We start from the raw sequence: 20,848 nt of genomic DNA, 5'->3' as shown, positions 1-20,848 counted from the left end.
TAGCTGATAAACATCTCCCAGCCAATCTCACTTCGTTGAAATTGTAATAAGATCCCATTATAGCATATTTGGCAATTAAAACTTTGCAGCATCTTTTATCTCATCATTTACAGAAAGCAATTTGAAATATGTATAATAATGTGATTACTTACTGAAAGCCGAATGATTCTGTCAAACAATATTTCTGATGGACCAATGTAATCAAACACAAAGTACTGTGAAGAGAAAATAATTAATGAATGTTGTTATAGTGAATATTTCATGTCGTTCTGCCATACAGGCCCACATCAGCTCAACGATATCAGAAGCACCAGAATTGTAACTGTAACTTAATCTGATATAACAGGACACTTGAGAAAGGAGCATTAATGCATGGATCAGGCTTTTCTTTCTTGCTTGATCCCAGCTTCTAAATGTTTTCTTACTGTTCACAGAGATGAAACTAAAATCTCTGAACATAAGAAACAGGAGCAGGAGTATGCCATTAACGCCTCAAGCTTGCACCAGAATTCAGTAAGCATCATCTAAGTTACATCTTCCCACAGATTCCCTACCTCACTTGATATCCTCTATATCTAAAAATCTAGTAATCTCTGACTTGAATTGATTCAACAACTGAGCATTTACAGTTCTCATTGGGAGACAATTTCATCAAAGTTTTGCAATATTTCAGTGAAGAGATTTGTCTATACTAAATAGTTGATCCCGTATTCTGAGATTGTGATTCCTTGCTCTGGATTCCCCAGCCAGGAGAAACAGTTTCCTGGGTCTCTCCTGTCAGGGCCTTAAGGGTTTTCTACTAGTCAATCTCACCTCAAAGGACAGTCTCCTTATCTTGAGAATCAATCTATTCAACATTCACTGCACTTCCTCCAAGGCAAGCATATTCTTCCTTTGGAATGGAGACCAGGTTCAGGTCTAGTCTCACCAAGGCTTTGTTTGACCATCTATGTGGCAACTTAATTGTTAAACTGATTAAACAAGATGACCATTCTCGATAATACATACTATAATATATAAAGTAAACACAATAGAAACATAATTCCAGTAAAACAGTAACAGTTTAGATGCAACCTCAAGAATGTTTTAACAATATTATTTGACATTGCTATTATCCAGATATAATTTTCAATATTCAATAATTTTCAGTAAGAACAGAGAAGATGGTAAAGAGAAAGGTGTGACATTGTTAATCAAGGGTAGTATTACAGCAGCTGAGATAATGTTTGAGGACTCATTCACTGAGGGAGTTTGGGCTTAGGTTAGAAACAGGAATGAAGAGGTCACCCTGTTGGGAGTTTTCTATATGCCTCCGAATTGTTCCAGGGATGTAGAGGAAAGGACTGCAAAGATGATTCTCGATAGGAGCGAGAGTAACATGGTAGTTGTTGTGGGGTCTTTAACTTCCCAAATATCGACTGGGAATACTATAGTTCAAGTTGTTTAGATGTGTCCATTTTGTTCAATAAGTGCAGGAGGGTTTTCTGACACAGTATGTAGATAGGCCTAGAACGGGCAATGCCATATTGGATTTGGTACTGGGGAATGGACTCGGCCAGGTGTTAGATTTGGAGGTAGGTGAGCACTTTGGCAATAGTGACCATATTCGGTTATGTTTACAATAGCAATAAGCAGGGATAGGTATATACTGCAGGGAAAGAGGTATAACTGGGGGAAAGGCAATTATGATGTGATTAAGCAAGATTTAGGATGCATAGGATGGGGAAGGAAACTGCAGGGGATGGATACGTTTGAAATATGGTGCTTATTCAAGGAACAGCTACTGCGGGTTCTTGATAAATATCAGGTAGGGACATGGTTGTTGAGAGAGGAAGCCATGGTTTACTAAAGAAGTTGAAGCTCTTGTCAAGGGAAAGAAGAAGACTTATGTGAGGATGAGGCATGAAGGCTCAGTTAGGGGGCTAGAGAGTTATAAATTAGCCAGAAAGGATCTAAAAAGAGAGCTAAGAAGAGCCAGGAGGGGACATGAGAAGTTTTGGCGGATAGGATCAAGGAAAACCCTAAGGCATTCTCTTGGTATATCAGGAAGAAAAGAATGACTAGAGTAAGATTAGGACCAATCAAAGACAGTAGGGGGAAGTTGTGTGTGGAATCTGAGGACACAGAGGACATAATTAATACTTTTTATCAGTTTTCACATTGGAAAAGGGCAATGTTAGTGAGAAATGGAGATACAGTTTACTAGATTAGATGGGATTGCGGTTGACAAAGAGGAGGTTTTAGCAATTTTGGAAGATCTGAAAATAGATAAGACCCTGGGGCTGGATGGGATTTATCCTCAGATTCTCTGGGAAACCAGAGTCTTTGGCTTTGATCTTTATGTCATCATTGTCAACAGGATTAGTGCCATGCACTGGAGGATAGCAAATGTTGTTCCCTTGTTTAGGAAAGGGAGTCAGGACAACCCTGGTAATTATAGGACAGTGAGCTTTACTTCGGTTGTGGGTAAGATGTTAGAAAAGGTTATAAGAGATAAGATTTATAATCATCTGGAAAGGAATAATTTGATTAGGGATGGTCAACATGTTTTTGTGAAGGGTAGATGATGCCTAACTAACTTTATTGAGTTCTTCAAGAAGGTGACAAAACAGGTGGATTAAGGTAAAGTAGTTGATGGGATGTATATGAACTTTAAGGCATTTGATAAAGTTCCACACAGTGGGCTATTGCACAAAATAAGGAGTTTCGGGATTGAAGGTGATTTAGCTGTTTGGATCAGAAATTGGCTAACTGAAAGAAAACAGGGTGGTGGTTGATGGGAAATGTTCATCCTGGAGCTCAGTTACCAGTGGTGTGCTGCAAGGATCTGTTCTAGGGCCACTGCTGTTTGTCATTTTTATAAATGATCTGGATAAGTGCATAGAAGGATAGGTTAGTAAATTTGCATATGACACTGAGGTAGGCAGAGGATGTTGAGGATAGTGCTGAAGGATGTTGTGGGTTACAGAGGGACATAGATAAGATGCAAAGCTGGGCTGAGAAGTGGCAAGTGGAGTTTAATGCTGAAAAGTGTGAGGTAGTTCGCTTCGGAATAAGTAACAGGAATGCAGAACACTGGGCTAATGGTAAAATTCTTGGCAGTGTAGATGAACAGAGAGATCTTGGTGTCCAGGTGCATAAATCCCTGAAAGCTGCCACCCAGGTTGATAGGGTTGTTAAGAAGGCATATGGTGTGTTGCCATTTATTGGTAGGGGGATTGAGTTTCGGAGCCATGAGGTCATGCTTCAGCTGTACAAGAGACTGGTAAGGCCTCACCTGGAATATTGCATGCAGTTCCGGTTACCACATTATAGCAAGGATGTGGAAGCTTTAGAAAGGGTTCAGAGGAGATTTATTAGGATGCTGCCTGGTATGGAAGGAGGATCTTACAAGGAAAGGCTGAGGGAACTGAGGCTGTTTGCGTTGGAGAGAAGAAGGTTGAGAAGTGACTTAATCGAGACGTATAAGATAATGAGAGGGTTAGATAGGGTGGCAATGAGACCCTTTTTCCTCGGATGGTGAAGGCTAACACGAGGGGACATAGCTTTAAATTGAGGTCTGATAAATTTGGGGCAGATAGGGGTAATTTAGGAGTAGTTTCTTTACTCAGAGTAGTAGGGGCATGGATTGGCCTGCCTGCAACAGTAGTCGACTCGCCGACATTAAGGGCGTTTAAATGGGCATTGGACATACATATGGATTTTAATGGAATGGTTAGATGGGCATCAGATTAATTTCACAGGTCGGCGCAACATCGAGGGCTGAAGGGCCTGTACTGCGCTGTAAGGTTCTATGTTCTAAAGTAACAGTCGTGTAATTGATTTTCGACAAGTGAGATACAAAGGTGAAATGTTTCTTTCAACAGTGAAGGTTTCTGTATTATTTTAGAAACATATATTGCCTTATGTTGACAAAATTATCCAAATAGTACAAAATATATTAATTTCTGTTTACTGTCAAACACAATCAATTTATATTTGTAATGTTTAGAGAATTTAAAACCTTTTTCTCAAAAATAAAACAGAAATCAATATTTGCTTTTGCCTCTAACCTTCCATTTCACTTAGCAAGGAATGCATTTGTGTATTATTCTGTTGTCCTTTTATGCATCACATTTTTGAAAGCATCATTTATTTTCACAATATTTGTTATTTGTTTTCCTTCCTCACTTCTCTCCCATGTCACACATCATTCCTAATAAAAAGTGTATCGGCCTCTGGGGATGTAATGCAGGGTCCTTGCAGAATCAGCAAGAAGTGTGAGTGTGAGAGTAAGAGTGGGTTGTGTTTGTGAGTGCAAGAATGAGGTTGTGTGTGAGTGAATGAATGGATGTGTGTGTGTGAGAGTTTGAGTATTTGTGAGAGAATGTGAATGTGTGTGTGGAACTGAGTGAGAATGTGTGTGCATCTAAATATGAGAGTATTAGTGTTGGAGAGAGTGAGTATGTAAGAGAGTGTGTGTGTGTGAATGTGTCTGTGTGGAAGTTTGAGAGTGTGTGTGAGATTGCCTGTGAGTGCATATATGAGAGACAGAGTAAGTGTGTGTTTGTTTGTGTGAGTGTGTAACTGTATGTGTTAGTTTGAGTATATGTGAGTGTGAGAGTGCGTAAGTATGTATTTAAGAATGTGTGCGTGTATGTGCGTGAGAGAGAGAGTGAGTGTGTGTTCAAGTCTGTGTGAGAGAGACTATGTGTGTGTGTGTGTGTGTGCATGAGTGTGTGAGACAGTGAGAATGTCTGTGCATGCGTGCGTGTGTGTATGTATATACAGAGGAGGAGAGCCAAGTTCTAGTCCTCTATCAATATCACTCCATGACTGTGGCATTCAGGAATTTTCAGGCAGTTTCCCAATGAAATCGGCTATCTATCTTGATGAAAAAGATCTGATCTCGCACAGCATACAATGAAGATTAGGAGGCCAACGTGCGAAGATTCCAAGATGTGAACTTGTGTTAAAACTGACACAGCGTATTGGAGTCCTGAAGCACTTCCTTTATGATTTATGAGCTAAACTTTGTAAAACCAAGACGTGAGTGGCATAAAAATGAAGACTAAGAATTGACCACCCTGTTGCTGCCATCTTAATGGTTGTTGATATTGTGTCAGGGTCCTTTGAGTAAATAGGTTTCTAAAGAATCTGACCTATCAGGATCAATTGACATCAATGGAAAGCCAATGCCATGTTTGGACTAAATTGGGTGATGCATAGTCTATATATGTTCTGCCCACTATCTATAGGCAGATCAGGAAAGATAACTTTCCATTGGAACCTTGTCCTTTTGTCCTTCCAGCTCACCTCCCCGAGAATTTATAAATTGGGACTCTGCAAGAAATCAACATGACCACCTGATATTATGCTCAACCTGACTTTGACAGGCTTCCCCGTAGAACCAACAGGCACCCTGCAATCTCTTGAATTCTGCGCTTGAAGAAAATTCATGTTTTGTGTCATTTTATTAATTCCCTCACTGAAGATAGGCAACATTATCCTTTAGTCCTTACAGATCTGTTGTCTTTTTATTAGTTATCTCACAACAAGTGGGCAGATTTCAATAAAACTGGATATGTATGTCGCAAACTGGTTAGTTTTGGCCTATGTTCATGCAGAAGCCTGGATCCAGTTGAATTTTTTCAAAGGTCCCTCAACACAGGGTTCATGGTGACTTATGTTAAATGGTTGTTGATTTAGCATGTTGTGGCTTGATCTGGAACATCGTGGGTTGTGTCAACTGCTATAGTGGAATTTATCACAGTTGTCAAAATGTGAGCAGAATTTTCAGAACAGTGTGTGGATGCGAATTGTTCCAAAGCCTCCTCAATAAGGTGGAAACTCTTACTGATAAGATTTTGACTTTTCAGCTTTGCAGTCGTGGCGCATCAATCAGGCAGCGAAAAGAACTATATAATTGTCATAGCACTGAATTAACACAGCATCGCTGAGGTATGCACTCTACTGAGTGCCCTTTTCAATTATTGGAGACACATTTCTGAATTGTTATTTGAAGTTTGAAAGCTGTTTTCATCTGCTGTAAACTGATGCTTGAACATTTCAACATAAGGTTGTTAAACCATCATAAAGTTTTCAGAGCGGATGTGTGATTATTGACATAAATGATGGAATATTTTTACCTCATTGTAAAAAGGGGAACTTGTTGATTCTTTCACTGTTGTTTGCTTTTTCTCATCCCCAATTTCAATGATTACTGTCGGATCGATATTGTCCCCAGCTAGCTGCCGTGCCTCAGTGATCGTAATACCAATCTAATAGAAGCAAACAAGAGTTCCCCTATGAACAACTTTCATTTTGAATTTACTAAACAATCATTTATTGCAAAACAGATAAGTGCCCTGGGCCTGATGGCATTTATCCTAGGATAAGTCCCCTGGGCCTGATGGCATTTATCCTAGGATTCTCTAAACAATCATTTATTGCAAAACTACTAAAATTAGCTCATATGTCTCCTACCTGGTAGTGTTGAGCTTTGTTTTCAGTGGGGTGTATTTTAGTCACTGGTTTTGATCTGTGAAGAAAGCTTTATTAATGAAGTGTAATTACATCCACAATTTTTTAATTAAATAAATAAATTACTTAAATCAACAATTTGTTCAGGTTGGAAACCAGTTATTGGGAGGAAAATAATGCTCTTCCTGGTTGCTGATTAATGGGTCAGTTCCTGTGTCCCTAAATTCAAACACTGCTTATAACGGGGAAAGAAAATATTTCAAATGGAAAAAGTCATAAAGTCATAGAGTTGTACAGCCTGGAAACAGACCCTTCAGTCCAACTCGGCTTTGCCAACTAGACATCCTAAATTTATGTAGTCCCGTTTACCAGCATTTGGTCCAGATCCCTCCTAGGCCTTCCTACTTTTGTACCCATCCAGATGTCTTTTAAATGTTGCAATTGTATCAGCCTTTACCATTTCTTCTGGCAGCTCATTCCACATACGCACTACCCACTGCATAAAAAGTTGCCTCCTAGGTCTCTTTGAAATCTTTCCCCTGTCACTTTAAACCTATGTCCTCTAGTTTTGGACTCCCCTACCCTGGGAAAAAGACCTTGGCTATTCACCCTCTCCATGCTCCTATGATTTTATAAACTCTATAAAGTCACCCCTCAGCCTTTAACTCTTCAGGGAAAACAGCCTCAGCCTATTCCGCCTATCCCTACATCTCAAACCCTCCAAGCTGGCAACATCCTTGTAAATCTTCTCTGAACACTTTCAAGTTTCACAAATTCTTCCCTACAGCAGGGAAACCAGAAGTGAATGCAGATTCCAAAACTGGCCCAACCAATGTTGCAACATGACGACCCAAGTGAGGAGAATAATTTGCTAAACATACATGCCTTCAAATATTAGAAGCCATCATCCAATGTATGGAAACAATCATCCGAAGGAATTGTGCTTCAGAGCTATCTGTCTTTACCATCCACTGTGCGTCTCAGGTCATGATAACAATCTCAATCTACTAATGATTCGAGAGGCAGTCAACATTAGCTTTTATGGTTATGGAACTGAGTTTGTAGGAAGGATTTATGGCAGGAACACATGAACAAGTATGTTTTTATGTTCATTAATGTGATATTTACATTCATTTAGCTTGAATACTTCTTTAATTCTCATGTGAGGTGCTGGGAATAGAAAAGCACAAATAGAAAATGGTGCCAGGACACCAAAAAGTAGATTTTCTAATATGAATGGTTTACTCCTGAAACGTAAAACATACCCCCTAGCACACTGTTGTCTGAGCAATTTGCTGAAGTTAGCTCATTATCACAATAACAGGGGATAACTTAATAACATTATCATAACTCCAGGTGCAAATTTGGGTGGGGAAATTTGTTTGAAAATGCTGCTCTGAATAATGACAACTATTCCCCAGGGGTAGGCTACTACCTGTACAAACCACTAAGCATTCATCAGTATCAAAGCAGAACACTACTAGGGCTGCACAGTGCCCTGTAAGGATCCCTGCCTAGGAAAATATAACTCATTGTCACATCATCCACTAATTTCTTTGCCTTGAACTTTTGTATAGAAGAGAATGTCATGATTTTGAGAAAATTTAGATAAATAATGGAAACAATTAGAAGAGCAAATATAACAATATGGAAGTGGTGGAAGCGAAAGCAGCATTTACTTAACAATAACCTGCTCGCTGACACCCAGTTTGGGTACCACAAGGGCCATTCATCTCCTGTTCTTATTACAGCCTTAGTTCAAGCATGGACAAAACAACTGAATTCCAGAGGTGAGGTGAGAGTGACAGCCCTTGAATTCAAGACCTTATTTGATCCAGTGTGGCATCAAGGAGCCCTAGCAAAACTGTTTCAATGGGAATCAGGGAATTCTCTCTGCTAGTTGGAGTCATAAAATTATAGAATCCTTACACTGTGGAAGAGGCCATTCGTCCAATCAAGTCTTACACCAACCCTCTGAACAGCATCCCACCCAGACCCAGACTCAGCACCCGACCCTATCCCCATAACCCCGCATTTATCATGGCTTATCCACTTAGCCTGTACATTCCTGGACACTGCAGACAATTTAGCATGGCCAATCCATCCAGCCTGCACATTTTTGGACTGTGGGAGGAAACCAGAGCACCCAGCAGAAACCCACACAAACGCAGAGAAAACATGAAAACTCCACACAGTCATCCGAGGGTGGAATCGAATCCAGGTTCCTGACGCTGTGAGGCAGCAGTGTTAACCACTGAGTAACCGTGCCACCCGCAGTCATATCTGGCACAAATGAAGATGATTGTATTTTTTGGAAGTCACTCAGCTTAGCCTCAGGACATCTCTGTCAGACTTCCTCAGGGTAGTGTCCTAGACCCAACCGTTTTCAGCTTCTTCATCGATGATGTTCCCTCCATCATAAAGGTCAGAAGTTAGGATGTTCACCAATGATTGCACGATGTTTAGCACTAGTAGTAGAAATATTGAAAATAGGAGCAGGAATACGCCATTTGGCCCTTTTGATCTTGGCTAATCATCTAATTCAGTCCCCTGTTGCTACTTTCTTCCCAGACCCTTTGATTGCTTTAGCCCTAAGAATTATATCTCAATCCTTCATGAAATTACTCATGTTTTGGCCTCAATTGCTTTCGGTGGTAGAAACTGTAGAATTTCTTCAGATACTGAAACAGTTCTTGTCCAAATACAGCAAGACCGAGACAATATTTAGGATTGGGCTGACAAGTGGCAAGTAACGTTTGTATCACACAAATGCTAGACATGACCATCACCAGTATGAGACGATCTAACACCACTCCTGGACATTCAATGGCATTACTAACTCTGAATACCCCATTATCAACATCTTAGGGGATATTATTGATTAGAAACTCAACTGGACTAGCCAAATAATTACAGTGGCTACACCTGCAGATCAGAGGCTAGGAATACTGGGGTGAATAACTCATCTCCTGACTCCCCACAGTCTGTCCACTATCTACAAAGTTCAAGTCAGGAATGTGATGGAATAATCCCCACTTACCTGGATCAGTGCAGCTCCAACAATACTTAAGAAGCTTCACACCATCAAGGGCAAATCAGCCCACTTGATTGGTACTACATCCATAGGCATCCACTTTCTCCACTACCGATGCCCAGAAGCAGTATTGTGCATCATCTACAAGATACACTGCAGAAATTCACCAAAGAACCTGAGGCAGCATCTTCCAAACCTACAACTACTTCCATCTAGAAGGACAAGGGTAGCAGATTCATGGGAATACCACCTTCTGCAAGTGCTCTTCCAAGCCATAACCATGCTAACTTAGATATATTTTGCTGTTCCTTCAGAGTTGTTGGCTCAAAATCATGAAATTCCCTCTCTAATGGCATTGTGGGTCTATCTACAAGCATATGGACTGCAACGGTTCAAGAAGGTAGCTCATACTACCTTCTCAAGGACTACCCAGGACAGGTAATAAATACTGACACACCTAGCAATACCAAGAACTCATACGTTATTTATTTTGAAAAAAATTAAATGCTTGAGTCAGGACAGGGCCTCCTACAGCCTTTGGATTCTGCTGTTATTTCGAAATGGCAAAACAAAAGTCTAGAAATGTCCTGAAAAAATATGATAGGATTTTACTGTTTCGTTCCAATTCTATTTTCACTATTTATGGTACACACATCCAAAAACAACACATAAAACACCTTTCATATGTCTTCAGGCTGTTTCGGTGTGATTCATAGTTAGTGGATTACTTATTAAGGTTACTCTGCAGTGACATCATTTGCTGTTGAACATAATTTGAATTGTTCCTCTGTTCTTGTTTGTACAATGTGCATGTGATCAGTTATATCCAGCTGAGAGGTCAGATGGGTCTGTGGTTTCCAATTCATTCAAAGGCCAGCAGCTGTGGCAGTAAAGTCGTAGAGTCATACAGCTTAGTAGAGGCCCTTCAACCCATCGAGTCTGCACTGACCTTTCTACACGGACTGCCTCTTTCCAATAATTGGTCCATAGGTTTGAACATAATGGGTGGCACAGTGGTTAGCACTGCTACCTCACAGCACCAGAGACCCGGGTTCAATTCCTGCCTCAGATGACTGACTGTGTGGAGTTTGCACGTTCTCCCCGTGTCTGCGTGGGTTTCCTCTGGGTGCTCTGGTTTCCTCCCACAGTTCAAAAAATGTGCAAGTTAGGTGAATTGGCCATGCTAAATTGCCCGTATTGTTAGGTGTAGGGGAATGGGTCTGGGTGGGGGCTGGTCAGTGTGGACTTGTTGGGCCGAAGGGCCTGTTTCCACACTGTAAGTAATCTAATCTAATAATGACATTTCAAGTACCCCTCCATGTACATTTTAAAGTTGTGATGTCTCCCACCTCAATTACCCTCCTAGACAATACATTCCAGACCCCACCAACCTCTGGGTCAAAATAAAATATGCTCAAATCCCCTCTAAACATCCTGACCGTCGCATTAAAATGATGACGCATTGTTATTGACCCTTCAATTAAGCAGAACAGGTTGCTTTCTATCCACCCTGTCCATGCCCCTTAGAATCGTATACATAATACGTAGAATATTTCTTAAGTATGGTGGTGAGGTGCTATCTGAGATTATGTGCTGACTCAGAGGTTGAAATGCTACTCTTAAATAATGTCGGTACAGACACAGTTCTTATCCCTCCTTTTGCTTCATTATCACTCCCTTTGCCTTTCATTCCATGACCCCCATGAGTCTATTCTCATTTGGCCTTCAATGTCACCCTGACTTTCACTTTTTTCCACTACCCCAAGTTTCCCATATCTGCAGCTTTAACCCATCACATTTCCCAACCCAACACATCTCCATCTCTCTTCAGTGCAAAGAAGAGTCACATTGAACTGAAGTCTCTGGGTTGAACTTTCCTATTCTGAAGCAAAGTATTATTTTCAGAGAGTGTCATGGCACATGTCAGAAAAGTTGTGATCTATCTTCTGCCCATTGCCCATTCTGGGACAACTCACCTCCACCATGAGGTCTATGCTGGGCCCACTCACCTCCACCATGAGGATTGTGCTGGGCCCACTCACCTCCATCATGAGGTCTGTGCTGGGCCCACTCACCTCCACCATGAGGACTGTGCTGGGCCCACTCACCTCCATCATGAGGTCTGTGCTGGGATCACTCACCTCCACCATGAGGTCTGTGCTGGGCCCACTCACCTCCATCATGAGGTCTGCGCTGTGCCCCCTCACTTCCACCATGAGGTCTGTGCTGAGCCCACTCCTCCACCATGAGGTCTGTGCTGGGCCCACTCGCTGCCGCCATGAGGCCTGTGCTGGGCCCTCTCACTTCCACCATGAGGTCTGTGCTGGGCCCACTTACCACCACCATGAGGTCTGTGCTGGGCACACTCACCTCCACCATGAGGTCTGTGCTGGGCCCACTCACCTCCAACATGAAGTCTGTGCTGGGCCCACTCACCTCCATCATGAGGTCTGTGCTGGGCCCCCTCACCTCCACCATGAGGTCTGTGCTGGGCCCACTCACCTCCACCATGAGATCTGTGCTGGGCCCACTCACTCCACCATCTGTGCTGGGCCCACTCACCTCCACCATGAGGTCTGTGCTGGGCCCACTCACCTCCACCATGAGGTCTGTGCTGGGCCCCCTCACCTCCACCATGAGGTCCGTGCTGTGCCCACTTGAGCCCACGTTGGGGTTCTTCACTGTCGCTGATGCCGTCCGAACTCAGGACAAGAGGTAAATAAAAAGACAAAGAGAAAAAAAGAGAAAAAATACAAAGCAGTCACAACAGATGAGCTCTGCCAAATTTGGATGAAGGGAGAAAGCCACTGTCCACAGAGCATCAAGGATATGTTGATGAGGACCATTAAAATGGATGTCTGGAGGAGCAAGAATTGAGCTACATCCACTGGGTAAACACTCCCACTTTCAAGCCAGGAATTGTTGCCATTCAATTTATTGCTAGAGGAGGGGAGAGTTGCAAGCTTCATGTAAAGAAGGTGAGTTGAATATTAGTGAGATACCAATGCACAGAAGTAAGATAGTCACCCATAATCAGTGGGATCTTGATCTTGCTCATGAAACCTCAAGGAAAATAAATCAGAAACTGTTTTTCTCAATGTTTAGAATTAGACTTTTGTCATTCCAGTTCTATTTTCCCACATTTCTCACCATAGCCTATGTCACTCACAACTTGGGAAAACTCACCCCTCTATTACTCTCTCCATAGGTGCTATCAAGTTTTACTTTCAGGTTGAACATGATAATAATCTCTGACAACTGCACACAGTTGGAATATAGATTTACTGTACTGGAGTCACGTACCTTATTCTGGGGGAAATATTCCTGAAGGAACTGCTGAATCGAATTTCACTACTACCTTCATAAGTATCATGGTCGATCATTTCTGGCTTGTCCAGCACACTAGCCCCGTCATCCAGATCACCTGGAAATAATCACAGTAAGCTCTAGAATTCCAGTAAACGTGTAGCCAGTCTTTCAACACAAAAGCAGTTATATTAGAGGGAGCTGACTTTAAAGTGTGAAGTGTGAAGTGTGACTGTACTGTGAAAGCAATTTACCAATTGACATTTTACAAATAGGACATGTTTCATATTCCAGGAAGCAATGGGACTTTTACCTGAATATAGAGAACAAACTGCAAGGAGAAACAAAATTATTCAATCAAAACATAGGCATAATTGATTGACACCATGAATATTTATATTGTAATCTTCACAGAGATTGGTTTTAAAAAGTCAAACATCAAGAGTTCACATTTTAAGACCTTTACTGTAACAAAAGACAAAAGCACTTTTGACTGAACACTATCTTTGTAAGCAGTTTATACTTTAAATCACAGTCCCTCTTTCTAATGTTTTAGCACAACTGGAAAACATATTTCAAAGGTATATGTCACACTATGCTTTAAATAGACATTTAAATCCCTCAGAATCAATCCAAAATGATACTTAACTCTTCACTTCAGTTCTTTTCCTTTCTCTACCTGGTAACTTCTAACTGAAGAATTATCCTTCATGATGAGAGTATGAATGGAGATCTTAAATGCACAAGCTCGGCAAATACCCCAGCCTCATTTAAACATTTCACAAACATGGGGCTGATTGGACTGTTAAGTTCCAAGCAGCACCAGGAGGCCGAAGCATTTAACAGCAGGATGTTCATTAAGGAGATGTTTACTCTATAGGCAGCAAGGTTAGACTAAGATATTTCCACCCAAAAAGGTCAACGATGTCAACATTGTGGCACATGATCAGACTCCTAAAGTGACAGTCCAACATACGTAGCCAAAAAGCAAATGTTGTGTATTGGGATAAGTGACAGTTTAATTGAGTTTAAATTAAATAAAGGCCTAGCAAGGTTTTCTTGCCCCACCTTACCAAACACAAGTCATTAACTACCTACCTCACCCCATGAACTTCCTGTCATCTGATTCAAGCCTCATTCTATCGCTCACCATATCCAACACTTCCGCTCAATCCACAAGCATGACCCTGATTTACCAGTTGCTTGCCATTTTAATACACTGCATTGCTCACAATAGTCATATTTCTGTCCTAGGCCTGCAATGGTGTTCCACTGAAGCCAATGCAAGCTAAAGGAATAACACCTCATTTTCCTTTTAGGCATTTCACAGACTTCTGGACCTATCATTAAGTTCAATAACTTCAGATCATGAACCCTGTCCTCTATTTTGTTTTCCTTGCCTTCCTAGCATCACCACCACTTTGCCACCATCTCAACTCTCCCCTCAAATACACAACACTACCCCCAATGTCTGGTTTTGCTTTCAGCAGAGCTGACCTATATTCTGACTTTAACTCCTGCTATTGTCTCCTACATTGGGCCTATCTCCACAAACATTCCCATTCCCTTTGCCTTTTGGTAGTTGATACCTGGGATCCCAATCTCCTTTGCCCTCAAACCTTTCACTGACTTTCTCTTCTGTTCCACTTGTTCTTCTCCACCATTTTCCAGCTCTCTCCACTTCAGTTCCTTAGAACACACATTTTCAAACTCAAAATGTTGTTCTCTCCTCATATGCTCCCAGACTGACCAGATTTCCCCAGCACTCCCTGTTTTTTATTGATCTCTGCATCTGCAGTATTTTGCCTTTGTTGATGCTTTCAAGAACTCCAAGATGAATATTGTACAACTAAGGTCCTCTCACCCACCAAGTTCATTGACACCAACTTCCAAGGAACATGCTTTTCTGTACAAGTTTGAATTTTCTGTTTACCTTACAAGCTGCTCGTATGTCCTACATCAGTAGAATTAGCAAGTTTTAGACACATCAGTTTTGTGCTATAGACTCAAGTAATTGTCAACAATGAGGACACGCTGCAAACATACTTCACAAATGATTAAGAAAGGAAATACTAGTGTCATTCAGAACAGAGCTCTGAGAGAAATGTAATCTAAGTGATAAATGATGGTTAAGAGCAGAACTGACTTGTGTACTTCTTTCCACAGTTTTATCTCATATGCTTTCTAGATTTAGGAAAAGTGGCAACAAAAATTAAAGTCTTGCATACAAAATGCCAGAGTGCGACTTCCTTTCCCTCGGTTCTTAGATATCTCTCTGCTAGAAATGCTTCAATTAATGCAAATCTGATCATTCTGCCATTAAATGAACTGCTACTCATCTGGTTTGGGATTATGATTTGGAGATGCTGGTGTTGGATTGGGGTGTACAAAGTTAAAAATCACACAACGCCAGGTTATAGTCCAACAGGTTTAATTGGAAGCACACTAGCTTTCGGAGCGACACTCCTTCATCAGGTGATAGTGGAGGGCTCCATCATAACACAGAATTTATAGCAAAAATTTGCAGTGTGATTATACATTGAAATTATACATTGAAAAATTGATTGTCTGTTAAGCCTTTCATCTGTTAGAATACAGTAAGAGAAAGTGTGTGTGTGGGAGTGTGTGTGTATAGTGAGTGCAGAGTGTCTTAAGTCTGTGATGGGGGTGCATGTGTGAGTGTGGGAGTGTGTGTGTCTATAAGGGTGTGTGTGGGTGTCTGTGTGTGCATCTGTGTGTACCTATGTCCGTGTGTATGTGTAGGAATATCTGTGTGTGTGTGTAGTGCAATCGTGATCACCTGTAATGTGACATGAACCCAAGGTCCCGGTTGAGGCCCTCCCTATGGGTATCGAACGCTATCAGCCTCTGCTTGGCCACTTTCCTCTGCTACCTGTCCCGAAGTCAACCTTGGAGGATGGTCACCCGAAGGTCTGAGGCTGAATGTCCTGGACCAGTGGTTGACTTCGGGACAGGCAGCAGAGGAAAGTGGCCGAGCAGAGGCTGATAGCTAAGTTCGGTACCCATAGGGAGGGCCTCAACCGGGACCTTGGGTTCATGTCACATTACAGGTGATCACCATAGCACTACACACACACACAGATATTCCTACACACACACTCACATACACACGGACACAGGTACACACACACAGACTCACACACAGACACCCACACACACCTTTATAGACACAGTCACTCCCACACTCACACATGCACACCCTCACAGACTTAAGACACTCTGCACTCACTATACACACACACACACTTTCTCTTACTGTATTCTAACAGATGAAAGGCTTAACAGACAATCAATTTTTCAATGTATAATTTTAGTTACATCACACTGCAAATTTTTGCTATAAATTCTGTGTTATGATGGAGCCCTCCACTATCACCTGGTGAAGGAGCATCGCTCCGAAAGCTAGTGTGCTTCCAATTAAACCTGTTGGACTATAACCTGGCGTTGTGTGATTTTTAACTTTGGTTTTGGATTAGTTAGTTCTGTTCCCAAGTGGGCTGTACAGAAATCTATAAAATGAAAATTGGACACCAAAAGTCAAATATCTGTCTTGAATGAAATAAGCCATGAAATTAAGGAGATTTCTGATAAATTTTATTTCGAACAAGTAAAACATGGTTGTTGAAATATTTCATCATTTAAACATCTCCAAGGAGAACTCATATCTGTAAATCCTTATCCCTGGAATTGTTCCAGTAAATCTCTTCTATAGTCTCTGAAGCCTTCTTCAAATAGTGCCGAGAATTGGACACACTGTTCCAGCTGAAGTTGAAGTGGCATTTTAATCAGGCTTCAGATAACTTTCTAGCTTTAGTGTGCTATCCCTCTGTTAGAGAGTTGTAAGTCATACAGCACGAAAACAGACCCTTCTGCCCAAATTGTCCATGCCAACCAGGTTTCCTAAACCAAACTAGTCCCGTTTGCTTGCATTTGAAGCCCATATGCTTGAACTGCTTTGTTCACCTGTATTGCCCCTTCAAAGGTCTCTGCACAAGCACTCTTAAGTTTCTTTATTCTTGCACTCCCTTTAAAATTACACCAATTAGTAGTTAAATTAAATTAAAAAAAAACATATTGCCTGAAACATTTCTGCGTTATATTTAAACTGCTGTGACTACCCTTTCCGTCAATCTGTCTGGGTCCTCTTGAAGTCTGTTATTATTTTCCTTACTGTGGGAACCTTCAAAGTCTTGTCATCTAGAAAGTTAAAAATAGTGTCCTTTATCCAAGTTGAAATTATGATGTGCATCAAAATCAGTGACGCAGGACTGAGACCATAGTATGCCTCTCATATACTTAAGTAATGTATTTAATGGTTGCCATAGCCAAAAGTGAAAGCAAGTTACAGCAGACGTACAGTTCATATAACTATGAGAAGCCAGCCAGTGCACAATATACATTTTTCCAAATACACCCCATTCATAAAAAAAAACTACTTGTATATTTGCAGTTCAAGGTAGCTAAGTTACCATTTATATTGTCAATAGAACAATTATCATTCATTAATAAAGCACGTGTGCTGATTCAACTAAGTCCCACTTTCATCAGTCTCTGCACATTCATTTCATCCATTATCTCTGAGTTATTCAGGTGTTAGAATGATATATGTAAAAGTTGTTGATATTAGTTTGTCTTGTATCTGTTCATTCCAGAGGAGTATTATTCACAGAGTGAGTGCTTGGTCAGAGCAAGATGCTTATTTTTCCAGATTCAACAATTGTTGAGCTGATGACTTCCTGAACAGAACAAGCTGTTGTTCCTAAATTTTAGATTTAAGTGGAAACTGCTTCTTATTCTGTGCCCAATGTCACTGCATATTGTCAGTAGTGAGCTTGGAGAATATTCACACTCTGATGACAAATTAAACAAAAACTTTGCTAGGTAGTTCATGGATCATGGTCTATAGCTTATTCGATCATGTCTCCATTTGATAGACTGGATTATCCATAGTAACTTCTATTTCAGAAAGGCAACTATCATTTATTCTGTGTTGATTCTCTTCTGAAGCAGTGGAAATGCCAAACAGCGTGTGCAACCATTGTATCTCACAAGTGGTACCCAGAATGAAGTTAGGAACCTGTTGTTTACAGCCAGCTTCACTTGTTAGTAACTAACCTTCACAAGATGGGTAATAAGGACTATCATCTTGGGGAGTTGTTGAAATTTTTTTTATTGGTTAACATGGGGTTGTGAAATCTCTTTAAACTCCTTTGGATCTATGCATACCGTCAGTTTTCCAAAATTTTTCAGCAGTGGCTTCATCCATTGTGTCTCCGTAACCATAAACTAACAGTTCACCCATTATAGTTAGCACTTTGAAAAATCATGCTCACATACTAACTGCATTGATGCTGCTGTGGAGATTATGAAAGTGCCAAGCAGCATGCACAATCATTTATCTCCCAAATAGTTTCACTTATTAGTACCCATTCTTCACTGTTAGGATAGCAAAAAGTTTTGCCTTTGCAAGTTGTGGCGAAATCCTTCCAATGATTGGAATAGGTTAGCAAGATCTCTACAGAACTTTACTTAGATCCTTTGGGTCAAAGTATACTCTTAGCTTTCCTGATTGCTTCACATCTGCTGTGCTGCTAATCCACTCTATAGGAGTTCTCACTTTCTTCTTTGTCAGCTCTTCTGTCTTGACTTTCAGGTTGGCCTTAAGGACAGATGGCCCAAAATTTGGTAGATGCTAAGTTTGTCTCACACACTCATCTATTCCAAGATAATATGCACCAGGTAAACATCTAAGACCTGTAAAAAACATCTTTGTAACTTCTTCTAGGAAACTTTGAACAGTCAATGACTCAGTGGGCTGTGAAACATGGCACACCTCTTTTGCACTAGTAGGGCTACCCACCTGAGGTTTATTCTTGCTTCACCTGATACAAGTGGATTTTACTTAATCTGTACTGTCTGGAATTTCAGATCTTCATTCTTCCCATTGTGCTGTGTTCTCAGCTACATTCGTCTTCTTAGGATGAGTATCATTCCATTAGATAGCTTCATAATTTTAACAGTCACAAACCATTTATTAGCTTTAGACCTGACAATGCCAATGAATTATGTAAGATCATAAGACATTGAAATAGAAGCAGACCATTCAGCCTATCGAGTCTGCCCTGCCACCCAATGGCATTATGACTGCTCTGACAACCCCCAGCTCTACTTTCCTGTCTTTTCCCAATAACTTGTGATTTCTTTACTGATTATTTTCAATCTCAGCCTTGAATATATTTAATGAGCTCAACAGCCCTCTGTGGTAAAAAAAATTCCAAAGATTCAAAACCTTCTGTCAGAAGAAATTCCTGCATATCTCTGTCATAAATGTGTGACCCCTTATTTCGTATTATACTCTTTAATCCTCTACCCTATCAAGTTGCCTAAGAATCTTGAATGTTTCATTGAGGTTGCCTCTTATTCTTCTATGCTCCAATGAGTACAGGCCCAACTTTCATAACCTATTCTCATCAGAACAGTCTCTCCATAATTGGTATCAGCTTACCACTCTTTTCCTGGAACTACCTCTAATGCCAGCATATTTTTCCTTAGATGAGGCCCAAAACTATTCACAGTATTTCAGGTGTGATCTGATTGATGCCTTGCATAGTTTTCATCGTTTGTATTCCATTCCCATTGAAATAAAGGCTAACACTCCAATTGCCTTCCTCATTACCTGCTGAACTTGAATACTAATTTTGTTAGATTAATGAATTGAGGACTCTTCTGTGCTGTAACTTTCTGAAAACTTTAAGCTCCTCCAATCATCCTGCCAAAGTGCAGACCTCATAAGTTCCCATATTGTATTCCATCAGTGAATTATTTTCCCATTTGTTAAACTTGTCTATCTGCTTCTGCAGATCTTTTGTGTCATCCTCAACACTTACATCCCATCTATTTTTGGTGACATCTGCAAACTTGACTATATTAACTTACCTTATCCAAGTCATTACTATATATTGCAAATAAGTGTGGCCCCAGCACTGATCCCTGTGGACTCTACGAGTTACAGGTTGCCATCTTGAAAACGACACCCCTATCCTAACTCTCAGTCTTCGATTCGTTAGTCAATCCTCTATCCACACTAATATACTGCTTCCAACACCATGGGCTCTGATCTTCTTAAATAGTCTTATGTATGGTACTTTTCAAACAGCTTTTGATAATCCAAATATATTACATCCACTGCTTCATCTTTATCTACCCTGTTTGTTAACCCCTCCAAAAATTCTAGTACATTTATCAGGACTGACTTCTTATCATGAAGCTTGATCATATAATACATTTCTTCGCTACTATTAAACCCATTGTAATAGAGTCTGACATTTTCCCAACAATAAACATACACAAACTTTTTTGTATGGAAAGGTTGACAGTTTTCCAATCCACTGGAACTTTTTCATAATCTACTGATTCCGAGAAGGTTATAAACAGTCCGTCCATTATATCTATCGTTATTTCCTGTAATGTCCCAGGATATGTCTTACCAGGTTCAGGGGACTTGTTCAGTCTTTAGGACATAGAACATAGTACATAGAACATAGAACAATACAGCACAGAATAGGCCCTTTGGCCCTTGATGTTACGCCGACCTGTGTACTATTCTCAGCTCGTGCCCCTACACTATCCCATCATCATCCATGTGCTTATCTAAGGATTGTTTAAATCTCCCTAATGTGGTTGAGTTGACTACATTAGCAGGTAGGGCATTCCACACCCGTACCACTCTCTGCGTAAAGAACCTGCCTCTGACATCTGTCTTAAGTCTATCACCCCTCAATTTGTAGTTATGCTGATGTCATCATCCTAGGTAGATTAGATTAGATTTAGATTACTTACAGTGTGGAAACAGGCCCTTCGGCCCAACAAGTCCACACCGACCCGCCGAAGCGCACCCACCCAGACCCATTCCCCTACGTTTACGTTTACCCCTGCACCTAACACTACAATTTAGCAAGGCCAATTCACCTAACCTCCACATTTTTGGACTGTGGGAGGAAACCGGAGCACCCGGAGGAAACCCAC

General features: G+C 40.9%; 1 protein-coding gene across 3 annotated transcripts in view; it reads right to left on the bottom strand.

Annotated features, from left to right (window-relative positions):
- fer1l6 (fer-1 like family member 6) overlaps window positions 1-20,848 on the bottom strand; it is a 146,951-nt gene that overhangs the window by 116,560 nt on the left and 9,543 nt on the right. For 2 of the 3 annotated variants that reach the window (XM_043688527.1, XM_043688529.1), the window contains exons 3-6: window positions 12,800-12,920; window positions 6,466-6,520; window positions 6,129-6,260; window positions 153-215 (exon numbers count right to left, since the gene is read on the bottom strand). In XM_043688527.1, coding sequence (XP_043544462.1) covers window positions 153-215; window positions 6,129-6,260; window positions 6,466-6,520; window positions 12,800-12,920 — 371 coding nt within the window. Of the gene's footprint in view, window positions 1-152; window positions 216-6,128; window positions 6,261-6,465; window positions 6,521-12,091; window positions 12,104-12,799; window positions 12,921-20,848 lie in introns of those variants that run through there. The other variant, XM_043688530.1, reaches the window with a different exon arrangement.

The sequence above is a fragment of the Chiloscyllium plagiosum genome, chromosome 4, assembly GCF_004010195.1.
Source record: "Chiloscyllium plagiosum isolate BGI_BamShark_2017 chromosome 4, ASM401019v2, whole genome shotgun sequence".
In the NCBI taxonomy this organism is placed as follows: Eukaryota; Metazoa; Chordata; class Chondrichthyes; order Orectolobiformes; family Hemiscylliidae; genus Chiloscyllium; species Chiloscyllium plagiosum.
Note: the sequence above shows the minus strand (reverse complement) of the source record. Positions and strands in the feature narration are given on the sequence as shown.